Source organism: Phalacrocorax carbo, chromosome 5, assembly GCF_963921805.1.
Source record: "Phalacrocorax carbo chromosome 5, bPhaCar2.1, whole genome shotgun sequence".
NCBI lineage: Eukaryota > Metazoa > Chordata > Aves > Suliformes > Phalacrocoracidae > Phalacrocorax > Phalacrocorax carbo.
In genome coordinates, this window is record NC_087517.1 from 68,715,056 (window position 1) to 68,730,892 (window position 15,837).

Sequence of the window (15,837 nt, forward strand, 5' to 3'; positions counted from 1 at the left end):
TGCTCCCTGTTGCCAGAGCCCAACAAAAACAAGATGTAACAAAAGGCAACCATGAAATTTCAATAAAATGTTGACAACCAGGTATCTAGGTATTTTTTCCTTCCTTTGCAGATTTATAACAAAAATATTTGAAGATGAAAATCATAAGTTTTATTTTTATAAGGTAATGACAGAAAAAATCTGGGGATTTAAAAATAATGCAAAAATCATGAACACTGGAGGTAGAAAAATGCAAGAATTAGAAGCTTGAATGCTGGTGGCACTGAAAATGATGAGAAAATGATTCATGGCAACCAAACATGCCTGTTTAAAATCCCAGTACTTCCCTAAAGTGTGAAAAATAGTCCCATCTAGGGTATTGGAGAAGTCTGTGAGATCCAAACTCTATTCATCATTTTGGAAGGAATATTCTGGCTGTATTCTTTTCCCTTGAGCTAGAGGCCAGACATTTTAAACAAAGCTGCAACAGTATTCTAAGCACTACAGCAATGGATCAAACTGACTGTGAGATGCATCTGCTCTGTATTTTAGTGAAAAAAATAATATAAAGAAAAATACAACCCCCAAAACCTATGAGCAAATGTTTAAACAACCTAAATCTCAGTTACCCTAGGTGGTTCAACTGCAGTTGCACACTTTTCCTAAGACTATGCCAACTTAGGAGCTGACTGCTAAGGCTAGAGGTTTGCTACCTCTCTTTTCCAATCACAATTTTCCAGAGCAGAGCCACATGCAAATATGCATCACGCTGAATGATAGCACAAATTTCCTTCACCTGTTTCTACCTCAGCTGTTTAAACTCAGGCTGGCTTCTACAACAGTTTAAACTCAAATATACAATCTTTCACTGGGAGCAACTGGGCAAAACCCACCCTCCGATTCTGTTCTGCTGACTGGTAACGCTGCAAGTGGGTTCACCTTAATTGTAGTATCTGCCTTCATCTAGTTTTATATACTTCTCGTCTGTAAATAAACAGAATTTTCTAAAATGCGGACTTGCACAATCATGCCAATTTGGAAGTCAATACTTAGAATGGGATCACGCATCTACCAGAAACTGTCGTCATGTCACAGATCTGGTGTTTATCATGAGTAATTGTATTGAAAACTCTCTGGGTGGATAATTGCCTAGCAGCATCATTTTTGCATATAAGTTCATAATTTTAAAAAAAAAATTAAACAACTTTTATACCTCAAAAGGTCTTTAGAAAAAAATATTTTAAAATGTAAATTGGATTGCCATCCATTTGTACAATAAAATCAGGAAAACAGAGTATATGCAACTACTTAAAATATCAAATTTTTTTTAATAAACAGAGAGGCAAGCTGATGTTTAAATAGTAATCTAGCAATTAGATACAGGTTAGCTTGCAAATGAAGGCGAAATTTCACTTACTAAAAATTCCTCTGTAATGTTAGAAAGCCAACAATATTCCCGTTTGCAAAAGGCATTCTTCATGAGCTTTACAGCAGTGTAAGACATTGTACCAGTTCGCATTCTTTATGTTCCAAACCCCTCCTGTTTTCTACTGCTAAACACAAGAACTTATCAGCTACATAACCCCTTCAGAGATGGAAAAATCTACCTAAACAGCCTTTCTATTCCAGCGAACATTTGTACATCCTAATCTATATGAAATGAATCTGGCTTTCATTTCAATCTCCCTTGAAGAAGGGGGGGAAAAAAAGTGAGTGCCTAAGTTACATGATTTAATGTAGCTAGATTGGGTGCATTTGAATAGCTCGTAGAGGATCCAGCCACCACACGTAGCCATCAGAGTATGTACCCACCATGAGAAAGTTCTGAATCGCATGTTTTCACTCCCAGTGAACCAGCTGAAGCGTGAACACTTGAATAAGGCCATTACAGTTAACGCAGAAAGCTGGAACTCTGCCTCCCAGAGCTCTCAAATGCTGCAAGTTATCCCAACTACTTTGTAAGGACATCATGTGGCAGGTCTTAAAATGGCAGCAGTAGCCCGTTTTGCATTATTGGCTATCAGGCGAGACACGGGCAGTTTCCTCAACTTCACAGCTGCCAAAAAGAAGCATCTTGTCTCAGTACTGAGGTTGTAACACCTTTACGGGTGGAACAAGAATTATCTGGAGGAAAATACCTCAACCAATATGCTACGTAAGCACAAAACCACAGCACTACACCTTTGGGAGACCCAATGGGCCAATTTCAAGCACCCAGAGTTGGGCCCACACAGTAAGAAAGAAGCAAAAGGACTAAAGAACTGAACACCACTTCTGAAGAGGTTTGCATGGGGTAGGGAGAAGAAACGGAGAAAAAGTTGCAGAAAAATGAGACTTGGGGATGGATAACCCTAGTCTTTGATTCTTGGACAACAGGTGCCTACATAATTTCCACCTCTGAAGAAGAATCAATTTGTTAGATGTACACTTGGTTTCTACTAAATTATCTCGAACAGATTCTAAGAATGCACAAGGAATTATGGGAACCAAATACCTACTCACAGGCAAACCACATCAATTCCCAATCTGAACATATTTTGTAAAAGCAAGCTCCATAATAGGCAAAATCAATGAAGTATATTTAGATATAAAAAACTAAGAAGAAACTTTAAGAAAATGCTTACAATAAATGTTTTCCTGGTCATTTGAAAACAGTTCTCTCTTTAATTTAGCACTTGAAGTGAGTCATAATAACCCTCAGTGTAAATAAATACACCAAATGTGCTGTTAACAACTTCCAAGTCTGTCAACAATGACTCCTGCCTCACACAAATCTATCTAGTGCTGAAAAGCCAAGCCACAGGTTGATTCCATTAAAAGCAACAGCAGTTGTTTGAAGCCTGTTAGAAGAACAATTCCAAAAGAAAGAATTGCAATAAGAATACTAGAGAGATTTATATTGTGAATTAAAACAGAAAAAGGATTCTTTGATTTTGCAGCTTATGGTTCTTTAAAAGAAAATACAACACAGTTAACGCAGGGCTTTGGTGGCTGCCTCACAGACCTGCTTTTGGGATTAAAAGCATGAGCTTCGCACGCTGCCTCACCTATTTCAGCATGTAGGCTGCCATCAAAGAGATGCCAGGTTACATCATCTTGTTACACGACATCAGTGCAAGTCCAAGCCAAGCCTTTATAAAAAGGCTTTTCTGCCATCTTTAATGCCAATTCTTTAGCAACCATTAAACTAGTAAATCCTGGTGAAGCGTATCTCTGCAATGACCTAGTCTGCCCAGGATTGTCATGATTCTCTCTTAACTCCCTTCTTTAGTCCAATGAGTATTTGAACAACCATGATATTTATCCACAATCAACCCATTTTGTTCCAGGTTGTAAACAAACTCTTCCACAAGTTCTTTTTTATGTACATGCATGCTTTTAAATTTTCTTTTCATCAGCAAATCAAGATATATTTAGCTACCAACTTTTATCCTAGATACCTGTTCTTCAAAAACTCCGTTAAACCTTTGATGTATTTGCTAGGACAATTTTCAGCGCTCTGATCAAGAAAGCCTTCAGAGACCTTCAAGTCCAACCACATCCAGCACCCCATACCAGGAAAGTTGCCACTTGCCGTAAGGACTATCCATCCAGGAGTTCCTATTTTGAAAACTGACAGGCAAAACTCTCACCGCAGAGAAATAACGTTTTTGTAACAAGACTTTGTACCGCAAGATGAGGAGAACTAGAAATCCAGCTCCCCAGATTACTGCCAGAGTATATGAAGCAAAAATTAAGTAGGAAAGATAAAGGACCCTTATTCTCTACTGTATATACAAGAGTCTCAAAAAAGATTCATATCAGCATTACAATAGGATATAAAATGTTATTTCTAATCTGATTGATTTAAAGTATATTTCAATTCCTTATTAGATAAATTTGCTGAGCTCCCCAGGCGCAAGCCGCAGGAAATGCTTTGAACGTAGCAGAACACAAGGCGGCTTCTCCTTGGAAAGCCATCGTGTGTCAGAGCTCCTGCACAGCTGCACCATAACTGCAGAGGAGCACAGCCGCTCTCTGAGAGGGGTGACCACCCGTTTACTGTGATCAGGCTTAGCACACCTCCAACACTGAACATTCCCATCTACTAAAATCAGCAAGCTTTTCACTAGATCATTTGCCGAACTACGTTGCCTTGCGTGTCCTGGTTTTGACCACTCCTATTTTCTGTTACAGAAGCTAGACCCCTACACTCTTCATACATACCCTAAGGTTGCGAAAGGACCTGAATTAGACTGAGAGGTAGGTGGAAGTTTGTGATTTTTCCTTATATCTTCAGCCATTGCAGGATCAGAAAAGGGATAGGGAAGGAAGCCTCCCTCTGCTTTTTTAATTAAATAATGGGTTAAATCTGAACCCACGGCCACTCTTTCTATAGAGGACACACTAGATATCGAATGCAAAAGAAAATGATAAAGGAGTGCAGAGCTGCTGCTAGATCAGATTCAAAAGTTCAGTATTTCCCTAACTCGGGAGCGTTTCTGCAGTTCCTAGCACCCACACAAAAGCAGTGGGGAGCCTGTTCTGTACACCAACATGAAGTGATTTACCTAACCCCTCTGAAACATCTGAAATGGTTTCGGAACACCATTCCACAGTATCGGTTAAAAGATTATGATGCTCAGGAAAACCTACCAAGAAAACTAAATTAATAGAACATGTGCCAAGTTCTAGAGTTTTCATTTGCTTTTTCAGATTCGGAGAGAGTAGCAAAGATGTATTTGCATCATTTGAGACCGCAGATGAAGCCATTTCTTCAGAAAACTAGAGATTTTGGGTGGGGAGGAGGAACAGGTAGGAAAAGAGGGTAAGGTTACGGCTCATGGAGCATGTGATTATCAGATGTCAAGCAACTTCCTTTTAACCTTCGGACAGACTTGTGGTTCATAAAACACAACCAGCAGGTGAACTTAGCTTGTCAGCTAACTGATCACCAGTCTCAGAATAAGAAAAAGAAAACTGGCAATAAATAAGTAAAAAAACCGTGTACACACGTGTAACTCCACATTATAGTTTTTCTGCTGCTTGCAAGATGCTTACTCCTCCCCCCCAAAAAAAGGAAAAAGAAAAAAGATGAAGAAAAATTCCAGGTATTAGGTTAGTTCTGCTGCAGCACTCCACAATAGGAATTTGTCAGTTTACTCTTCACCTTTGAAAACAACTCATCTATTTTCCTTCACCCATAATTTTGCAGGTCTGTAGCAACACCTCACAATTGAAAGAAATCGTATTTTCTCCCCTAAAATACCAGGCACAAGTACTGTTTTTCATATAGCTCCATTCCGGCAACCAGGTTTCCATAGTATCGAGAGACTAAAAAAAGCTAACTGGCTTCAGAGAAATTAATTTTAATATAATGTCTTCTGGAAATCTCTAAACTATACCTTAAAAATGACATTTATTCATATGGTGTTATTAGTCTTAATACCCAACCACAACACCTAAGAGCTAGAAATGGAAGAGCTGCCTTATTCTTGTATTATTTGAACAGAGGACAGACAGACGACTGCAAGAGCGAAGACTATCCATAGCTGTGCTTTATGTGAAACGCTGGATGGCCAACATGGCTAGATGCCACTGGATGACTTCTAGGTGGCCAAGAACTGGCTATTTATAATAAGCAGCTTATCTCTAAACAAATTTGCTATTTTTAGAGGATTTTTGTAGTAGGAAGTCAGGGAAATATTGGTTTTCATATTCACAAGAAGTCAAAAAGCTCCCTGTGGATAGCTCCACACTCCGCACTCAGTCCCACGAGCTTCAGCAGAATCCCTCAGTGTAGAAATGCTAGCAAACTTCTCTTAAAAATACTGTGGCATCTAGGTCAAAACGCCTGAAAACTGATAATGGAGAACTGAATGGACACAGAGATAATCCTGACTGTTGCTGCCATTATCACCAAACCTCCTTCCAAATCCTCCTCTGAAAGAAGCATAAAAATCAGCTCCCAGTATCAAATTGGTACTTGTTACATTTCTGGGAAATCTGATAAATACCACCATTTTCTCCTGCACCTTGGGTTTACCAGCCCAGGATACACCTTGTGTAGAATCAGGGCTAAAGGAAAGTGCTTCCCAGTTTTGCTCAGAGCCTGGTTTTGTATGTCTGACAACAGCAGAGAGATTTGATTTTCATCTGCTTTTCAGTGCTATTTTAAAGCATATTCTTTGCTTAGGCATGAACCACCAAGCTCTTGTAAGAACCCAGTTCTTTTTTGTCTGCCTGTTTCCATCTATGCTGAAAAGGTAACAGTCTTATTAATGTATTTTTAGAATTAAACAAGATCGGTCCATCTTTTTTATGATCATACCATCACCTCCTACAGGTTAGAGGCTGCATTTAAACAGATAAAAAGAACAATCCAAAATACTTGTCTTTTTCTATGGTGCTTTTGATCAGATCCAAAGCACTTTGAAGGAACAGTAAATTCATTCAGCTGCCATCACCCACTAAAAACATAAATTAAGGGGAAAAACACCCCCCAAACCCTCACTCACTGAGTTTAAGTGGAAAGAAAGCAAAATAGTTCTCCATGAAGTAAGAAATTAATCTGCTTGGTCAGAGACTGCACGGATACACCAGCCTGTTCAACACTTGCACCAGAGCTGCTCTTTTTCCCACGACCCCATGGTCCCACTTCTCTAATACACCTGTAGGTACGCTCCAGCAGAAGAATTCCAAAATCAAGAGAGGAAGAAATTTTCCTTTGGACTCTGACAACTTTCATCTTAAGAAGAAGCTCGCGCTTAATAAACATATTCAGATGTCACATAATTGAGGGATTATGACTAACAGGTAAACAGAAATTACCTTTTTCCTCTAACGGTCAGTTGAATTGAACTATGTATCAATTAAATATATAGATTTAAAAATACTGGTGCCCAGTCTAGATGTGCAAGATCTGCTGTGTCTCAGAGTTGCAGGTTAGTGACAGCCCCGCTACCATTACCATAACCATGTACATACATGCACAAACGTTCAGTACACATGACACATATAGAGATATATATATGTGCTGAAACACTGCAGTGCTGTTGCAGTTTTGGTCAATCTCTCATCATTAAAAAGGTGCAAGAATATGGTTTGTACAGCTGAACCAAACCCTGAACTCGATGCTGTCTAGGAACCGAACAGCTCAGGGCACGCCGCAATGAGCCCGGCCGTTCTCCTGCTTAACACGCAGGAGGGGAGGTCGCTGCGTACACAGGAGGAGCAGCCAAATTGGCAACAAAACCCCCCTAACGCTAGACAGTCAGCTAGGGTGGACCCTGCTCCTTTGGTCCACCAGCAGGCCCTAAGAGAGAGGTAAAGACAGCACTCCAAAATGTAAGGATATTGCTTGGTTTTATTTCTTCCTCCTACAGACAATGTTAGGGAGGCTCTTACCAAGTACGGCACCTAGCTGGCGTCCACGCTTCTGGGAGGATAGGAACAAATATTCAGAAAACAACTGCAAAAAACTGCCACGTGATGATCCATGCTATTACAAAGACACTAACAAAGCCTCAGTTTATTTCCAAGAGAGAAAAAATATCATGGTCCCCATGTAGCTGCTTGAAAAAAAAAGAATTTGATTTATAGCTGGCGGCAGAAGCTAGCGAGGTTCACACTAGGAATAAGAGAAAACTCAGCCACAGGGCAATTAATGATTACCTAAGGATGGGAAGGTTTCTCTATTGCTGAAAGGATTTAAATCATTAACAGATGGCTTTATAAAACCACCAATTCATCCAGCCATTGAATACAAATGTAAAACATAACACTGCTATGCTTGCCAAAAATATTCATAATTACTATAGTCTTAAGTTACAACAACAAAGTTAAAAGCTTGCTTTCCAGATCAGTTCTGAAGTTTGCATAAAGCGTTTACTGGAATAAAACAAAAATCTAACCTGTTGCTAAATACGAATCTAAAGTTACTCGCGTGTGTACGTGTGTATTTTTTTAAAAAATGTTCCAGATATTTTAGGTGTCTCCCTAAATGTTTATTGCTACTTCCTATATACAGCCAGAGGACATATATCTTTATCTAATACAACGATAAAATAATGCTGTCTGTAATGAAATTATGTCTATTTTCCACCTACCTCTAATTAAAGAAAAGTTTGTATTAGTAAATTCTAACAGCTCTTGAGGGAAAGAAGTACAGGCGGTTGCACTACCGACTATTTTGCATGTTTAGTACATGTGCCAACTGAACTGTTCCGCAGCGAAATGGAGATTATTTTTTTTTATTACCATCTCTGGTTTTGATCTTCAAATCAAACCTTGAATTTTGCCTTTTTTTTTTCCCTTCTTTTCATTTTTTTTAAAATGGGTAATACACCAGTTTTATCTAGTTTACATTTTAACTGGAATGTAAATAAGCAGCCATTCTATTCCGAAGACAATAACATTTCAATTTATCTGGAAAAATAACTGATTTTATGGCACAATAATGCAAAGCGCAACGCCTCATTTAGAGAAGAAATGCATTATTCTGGTAAAGTATTGCAGAATTAGTTTAACTTCCTAAGTATTGACACTATACCGTTATTGTTTGATACGAGATATGCTCTGTGGCAGATGAAAAATCCCCACACATCCTATCATGCAACACCTGCAACACAGCTGCACGCTCATGGGTACAACAACAAATAGTTAATCCACTGGGGTTTAATTTACTAAGACAGCCTATACCCTACTGTACTAAAAAAAACCCCAAAAAGCTATTCTGAGTTAAAAAACCTCTTCCTCTTTAATGAATCTCTTTATTTATAGATGGTTAGACTTGTATACGTCATCAAAGGAAATCTCAAAAGAAAACAAAACCCAGCTTAAAGAATTCTTTAAGTCAAGGTGTAAGGCAGCACTGAGCAGTAGTGTTCAGTGGTTCCTCTATTTATGCGTAGTTTGACTACTACACTAAACAAAGGTAAGGAAGGGTTGGGCACGTAAAGGTTGTTCATGAATAGGAGATTTAGAGCCAGAGGTATACACTTCTTCTTGCAAATATTTCAAGCACAAATCAAATCAGCTTATGATTTGACTTTTTCTGATCAAGCATGTGCAAACTTGAACAGGTGTCGTATAGAAATCCAGGTGCTCTTATGAACTAACAATGACCCACAATGTCTTCAGAATTGGTGTACACATTAACCATCGTTGTAGTTTTTTAAGTCCCTTTCTAATGGAAAATGTAATTGTAGGTTGGATAGCACTTGCACTAATATGTTGCTTTAACTGGGCAGATACCAAGATTCAAGAAAACGTCAACTGAAAACGTGAAAAATAGCGAACAGGGGAAGCTATATAAGCTCTCTCAGTTGTAACAACCAACTCTAAATGTACCCCTTATCAAACCTAAGAAAAAATCACACGAATTGGAAACTGTGGAATTGCTTATGAAAATCCACAGATAAGACAGCTGTCCCTAGCTGACTGTTTCTGCTCTAAGGCTACTCATGTGCTTTTCCGATACATTTTATTTGTGCTCTATCCAGAAAAGCCACTACACACATGATAATTTTTATCACAAAAAATATGACTGGAAAAACTGTACATTGTCAGAAATTTCCATGAAAAGCCTGTGAACGCTATTTCCACAGGCAAGTTTAACACCAGTCTCCGAAGTGTCGTGTTAAAATTAATTGTACAGGTTGGACAAATGAGTACCTTGTGGGTTTTCAGAAAAACTGCACACTTGATGAAAACTCAGTCAGATGAAACTACGCCAGCCCTGTTCCAGCCAATACCTATTCTGTTCACCTGCTGAAGCATGACAACACCTCCTCTTCCTTTTCTGTATAGATCTTTTATTTGTTCTGCTCAACACGCATTACCTTCAATGCTGAACTACTTTAGTATGCTCAGTAGCTGATATTGATGGTTTATCCCCTCCAGAGACCATAATTACACATGAAGAAATGATGCCTTCTCTTCATCTACCCTCATGATCACCCCTGCTCCCAAGAAAGGGACTTATCCTCTCAAACCTGTCTTTCCATAGTGAGGAGTAAGGGAAAAAGGTTCCCCTTATCTCCATGATCCCAAGCCAACAAACCTCCTCGAGCAAGAGCAAAACATCTGCTCTCCCTTGCATTTCACCCTCTGCCAAACTGGACACTCACCTCCCTCAAGCCTGACGCTTGCCGCAAGCATTATAAATGGGACTAATTAGGACCCTAGTTGCCCATTAACTCTTTTATTATTCATGCGACATTTATGATAAATGCATTATATTACTTACAAATGGATGAGGTGGCACTTAGACACAGCAGCATAAACTTTAGAGTCATGGGAGGAAGCATTTAACAATAAGACAGACTAACTACACCAGTTAAAGAAACCACTCCCTGCAACGTGTAGCACATTTAATTCTTCTCAGTTCAACACAAGAAATAAAGTAGCCTGGCACTCCTAGAAGTGCAGGTGGACCAGTCATTTATATTTCAACAGCAGAACCTTTTGCATCAGTGTAAATATCTTCAAAGATGGCTTTCTATAGCTAGAGAGTACTGTGCACTGCACACGTAGTTCATAAAAGAGAAAAAAACCCAGCCTTTCTCCAACATAAAAGTCTTCAACAACAGCAAAGTTGTGGTTTCTCAGGATTACCATATCCTCTCACTTGAGTTGCAAAACTCAGAACAGAATAACCCCGATGAGCATAAATTACACAGAAACGGACTTGGTTTGTGTGTAACAACTGCTTCTTTGAGAATTAATTACAAATATGCTGGACTGTGTAGAGTATGGATTAATGTCCTGACTCAGCAATGCATGTGCATGTCTAACTGCTCCTCTAAGCTAAGGCTAGGAGTAAATTGCCTGGGCAATTAACTATAATTCTTCCTTCATTTGCCAGAAAACCCGTAAAGCTTTGTGCAGAATCAGCTACCCAGACTTATTGCATCCCTTCAGAGATCTTTAAAAAATCCATATGCATAGTTATCATTCTGTAATCCTCTCCATTAAATGACACATTATTCACCATCGAATCTCTCTGTGAAATCAGCCAGTACAGACTGTTCATGCTTCCTACAGATTAAAAGCCTAACAAGAAATCAACCTCTAAAAATAAAGCATTGTTTAAAAAAACACCTAACGTCAGTAATCACAGTTTTGAAAGCATCCTTGCCCAGAGTACGTACCAGTTCAATTTGTAAGCTCTTGTTTAATAGTTTGACAAATGCTTATTCTTAAGTAAACAAACAGTAAGAAAAATGTGCTTTGAAGACACAGGTGAAAACGCACATCTATTTCCTTCAGAAGTCTGCAAATCCTGTTCTTTCTTTGTTACAATGCGAGGAAGCGGTGCAACTATTTAAATTCAATCACCATGGGAGTTCAATGCACGCAACAAATAAAAGCTGCATATTATATCTTCCCCCGAATGTAAAGGCCAGCTCTGCAGAAATAAATGCTGTAGTACCAGTAAATACTTTAACAAAACACATATATGCCTGAAGAGGAAAAAAATAAAAATAAAATAAACAGATCTTGCAGTCAAGACTTGGTTGATCCATCCTGAAAGACCTATTTTTAAATACCTAGTTTCACAGGACCACAGCATTGCTTTGTTGGTCGTGAAAAGGTTGTGGGGGGAAGAGGAAGAAAATCCCAAATCACAATTTTGTTGCAAACTGCCCAGTAACACTAAAAAGGAGTAGCAACTAATCCAACAAAACCTAAAATACCAACCAAAAATCCTCCAAAATATAAAACGCGAAGACATTTTTTTGGTACGACTGAAGAGAGTATTTAAATATACCCTTTTTATACATTAAGTTATATTGCGATAACACCCATTGCTCTTTTTTTTTGTATGATTGTATTTACAGTGCACTGTTGGAAATATTTAATTTCAAGCCCAAGTAATTTGCTGTATTGTCCATGGTTTCTGAACAGCACTAGACCACTGGTATTTCTGATTGCAGAAATAGTTGCATAAAAGGTCATTAATGCTGGTGACTCTGTAAAAATATTTACAAGACCACAGAATTGATAGCCTACAATAAATATTGGAGTTAATCTAAACATCAATTCAATAACGCAAAGAATAAAAACTCCCAAATTTCTCTGACAGCGTATTCCCAAACAACAAAAAGAACAAACAGAAAATTGCCAGCCAACCTGAACATTGTTCTTTTTAACTGCTTTCCTAAATGATGTGAGAGATTTTTAAAATCAAGTGAAGTACACATTGGCAGTGTTCGTCCACTGAACTTGCTGTTCAGAAGCATCACACACTTTCCAAAGTAAATTCTACAAAGGGAACGTCAGTATTTCCCCCACTGAGAATCAAATTTCAGGATCTCCTACCTCGATCAAAAAGTCTCCAGTTCTCAGGCCAGCTTGCCATGCTACTCCCCCTTCATCCACAGATTCCAAGTACTGCAAAGCAGGAAAGGCTGGAGTTGGGGTGAATTCTTCAATTGGTGTGTCAGCTTTAAAAATAAATACCACATTAAAAAAAAGAAAGTTATGGAGTGCTTGCAAATACCACTTGACTAAAGGCCTATTATTGGCCATTCAAACTGATGGTTAAAAAATGGTGGGTGCTAAAAGTAAGAGGACTCTGCCTCAGAGGATATCAAGGTGCTGGGAACAGAGTGCAATCTCTCTGCAACAGCAATCCACAGGTCTTCAATTCAGAGAGGAAAATACATGCTGCTTTACTGACACAAACCAAATCAAGCTGTATGAGGCGATAGCTGGATTCTGAGTATTCCAGGGTATTCAGTATTAGTTCGAGTAACCCTTTTGTATGCCTAGCCAAACGCCTGTAACTCTGGAAACGTCCAACTAAAAATGGATTATGTACTGTAGCCCGAAGAGAGCATCCAGCCGAACTGGGGTGGGTGGGAGAGGATGAAAGATCAAACTGCATTTTTCTCCTGGATTTAGACGTATGTTACAAAGAAGATAATGGAAGAAATCACTTTTTAGGAAAGGAGGCACAGCAGGCCTCGTAACAGCCCCCTCTCTCTGTCACGTACACATACAGAAAAGTCCTTGGGTCTTTCACCTGAGGTGCCCTCACTGTTACAGAGAAAATCTGGGGACAATTGTTGGGCTTACGTAGAGGGAGTAACCTCTGCTCGATGCACAGACAACTCATGCCAATGGGTTAGCTAAAAGGCAGCGCTATTTGCTTTCCCAGTAGAACTGCAAAAATTTTTATTTAGCTAAAATTAGAAAAGCTTTTACGACCCTGAAAATTTACGGTGGCACCAGTTTGGGGGTGGGGGAGCAGGGAGAGCAAAAATGATGTCCCAAGAATGAAGATATGGAAAAATTTTCATGCTCAAGCAAGGCAAGGGAGAACCCATGTAAAATGAGGGGGAGCAAGAGATGGGACATACCATCATATATATTTTTTTTTAAATACAAAAGGAGCAAACTGGACTGAAAGTTAAAAAGCAAAGCATTAAATAGAATGCTTTTTTTAACTCTGAAGAATGCCATTATTACAGATTTTAGTCTACAGAAAAGTAACATGCAGTTTAACATATGAACAGCTTTTAAAATGAGCACACTACAGGCCATGCAACATACGTGCAGCTTCTGAAGATATAAAAAAAGATCATATTTTCATACTAAAACTGCACCAATGTCACCTTGCAGAAGATCCACACCTATTTTAAACAAAACATCACTCTCTTGTCTATTTCTATTTGCAGACCTATTTAAATAGACTGACATTTGAAATAAAGAAGCAGGTTTTTATAAGGAAAGCAGGTTTCCCATAGTTAGGTAAACTGCATAACAAAACAGATTAATGACAAAATATTACATATACTGACACAATAAAAATACAGACAAAACTTTCTCCCCCCCGAAACAATTATATAGTGCTTCTCCTATGTAAAAATGCAAACTGCTTCAGACAGAAGCCACTAAAATCCGTCGGAGTAGTATAGCATACAGAGAATCCTGTTGTCTAGCAACCAAGTGCACCAAGAATAATTCCTGCTTATATTCAGAGATGTATAAATTTCTTCATGCCAGTGCACATCACACACACACACACACACACAGAAGCACGTACCTTTTGCCCCTCTGAGCACAAATCCAAATCCTTCATTGTCTTTTTTCTGCAGGACCACTGCCTTTTCTTCTATTATGCAGTCACTGTAGAGAGAATTCCGAGGATAGCGACCATTATTACATCCCTTCATCACCACTGTAGTAGCTGCTCCTCCAGTGTGCAGGTTCATCATCATCACAGCCCGTTAATCAAATAATATTGCAGTAACCAAGCATGGGAAAATATAGAACAAATAGCAGCACGGGGAAGACAAAGACTAAGCTTAATGATAAAAGAGAACATGACAAAGCAACTTAAAGGGAATAAAAAAGGCAGAGAGGAAAAAGAAAGAAGAAGAAATCATGCATGGTGGTTTGTGTTCTATGAATGACTGGATGAACATGTGATCATGTAATCTGTGGGCTAGCTAGGACTCTAAAAGGAAAAAAAGTAAGTGAACTGAACGACAGTATCATTAATAAACTCCTCAATCGTGGATGTACCAGATGCATCTTCTAGTGAAGCCAAAATGAAACCAACCAGAAGAAAAATGAGGCAGCATTTTAAATTTAAAGATAAGAAATTATGATTTTATATTAGCTAACTAAAAGGCACAAATATATTCGGAAAGCTATGCCTTGCATCAAAAGCCCTTTTTCAATCCTATTGAATGTTGCATGCTGCAAGAATCCCACATGATCATCTGACAGCCTACAATGCTAACAACGTGCAGCTGCCTTGGCGTCATCAAGCACAAATTTCCACAGCATCAAGAATCTGCATAATTGAAATAGTAACAAGGCATGCACAATCAGGAAAACACATTTCTAAGGAATATTTCCCATCTTCTGATAAACAATTAATATTATAAAACAAGGAGACGGTGTAAAGGACTATTTATGTAAGCAGTGTGTCCTTAAAGAGAAAGTAGCCTTAGGAATCTTACTGGCATTGACTAAGAAAAAAGTAGATGGTAGATGAAGAAAATGCATAAAATCCACATTAAAATGGGACCTTTCGTACACAACGATCTGTAAAAGCCTGAAGTGTTTAGTGTCTTTTGTTAAACACCAGGTTACTAAAAATAAGCTCAAAGTAAAAAAAAGAAAAAAAAAATATTTTGAACGCTCCTTTCAGTACAAAGCCATTACACAGCACAAGTTGCACGACATTCTTCTGAATAAAGGCAGTGTCAAGGGTTAAGTATTCATGAATCATAAGCACTGCAAAACACCCTGCTACGTCGGCTTTGAAATACCTGCAAAACTATTTAAGACAGAAAGAAGTACGAGCAAGTTTTCTTTCCTTTTCTTAATTTTTTACTAGCCAACTATTATTGCCACTGGTCTTGTACAGAATCTAATCACTAAAGCACTCAATACAATAAGAGACCGGATCTCCTTCAGCGCCATTAATAATCCAGAAGGGGAGGAGGAAAGTAATTAAAGAGAAATTGGTGTGACCTTTTTATTTAAAGGTCTGAACAAAGACAAGGATGATGATATCAGGACGCTGACGGACAGCCTCCAAACTCCAGACCTTTCGTGTATCACAGACTATCCTTTTGGTGACTTTCCAACTCTGAGAGATACAACTTCATCTTACTGCTAAAGTGATGATGTCATGATGCCTTCTAAACTACAAAGTATTTAAACACCACTGAATGGAAGAGCACATGAATTAAAACTACCACAACGGTGACTTTCTGAACAACAGACGATCTCCATAAGAACCAACAGCTTTTGAACACTGTCGCACAACTTACTGTTATTTACTGCGTTCAGACATTACCTTCTCTTACCATTAACACCCCTGTTACGGAACAGATGTAATAAGAAAACGTCTAT

General features: G+C 38.6%; 1 protein-coding gene across 2 annotated transcripts in view; it reads right to left on the minus strand.

Annotated features, from left to right (window-relative positions):
- SHANK2 (SH3 and multiple ankyrin repeat domains 2) overlaps positions 1–15,837 on the minus strand; it is a 364,507-nt gene that overhangs the window by 131,662 nt on the left and 217,008 nt on the right. For both annotated transcript variants that reach the window (XM_064452904.1, XM_064452902.1), the window contains 2 exons: positions 14,012–14,094; positions 12,283–12,407 (listed from right to left, as the gene is read on the minus strand). In XM_064452904.1, the coding sequence (XP_064308974.1) occupies positions 12,283–12,407; positions 14,012–14,094 (208 nt within the window). The remainder of the gene's footprint in view (positions 1–12,282; positions 12,408–14,011; positions 14,095–15,837) is intronic.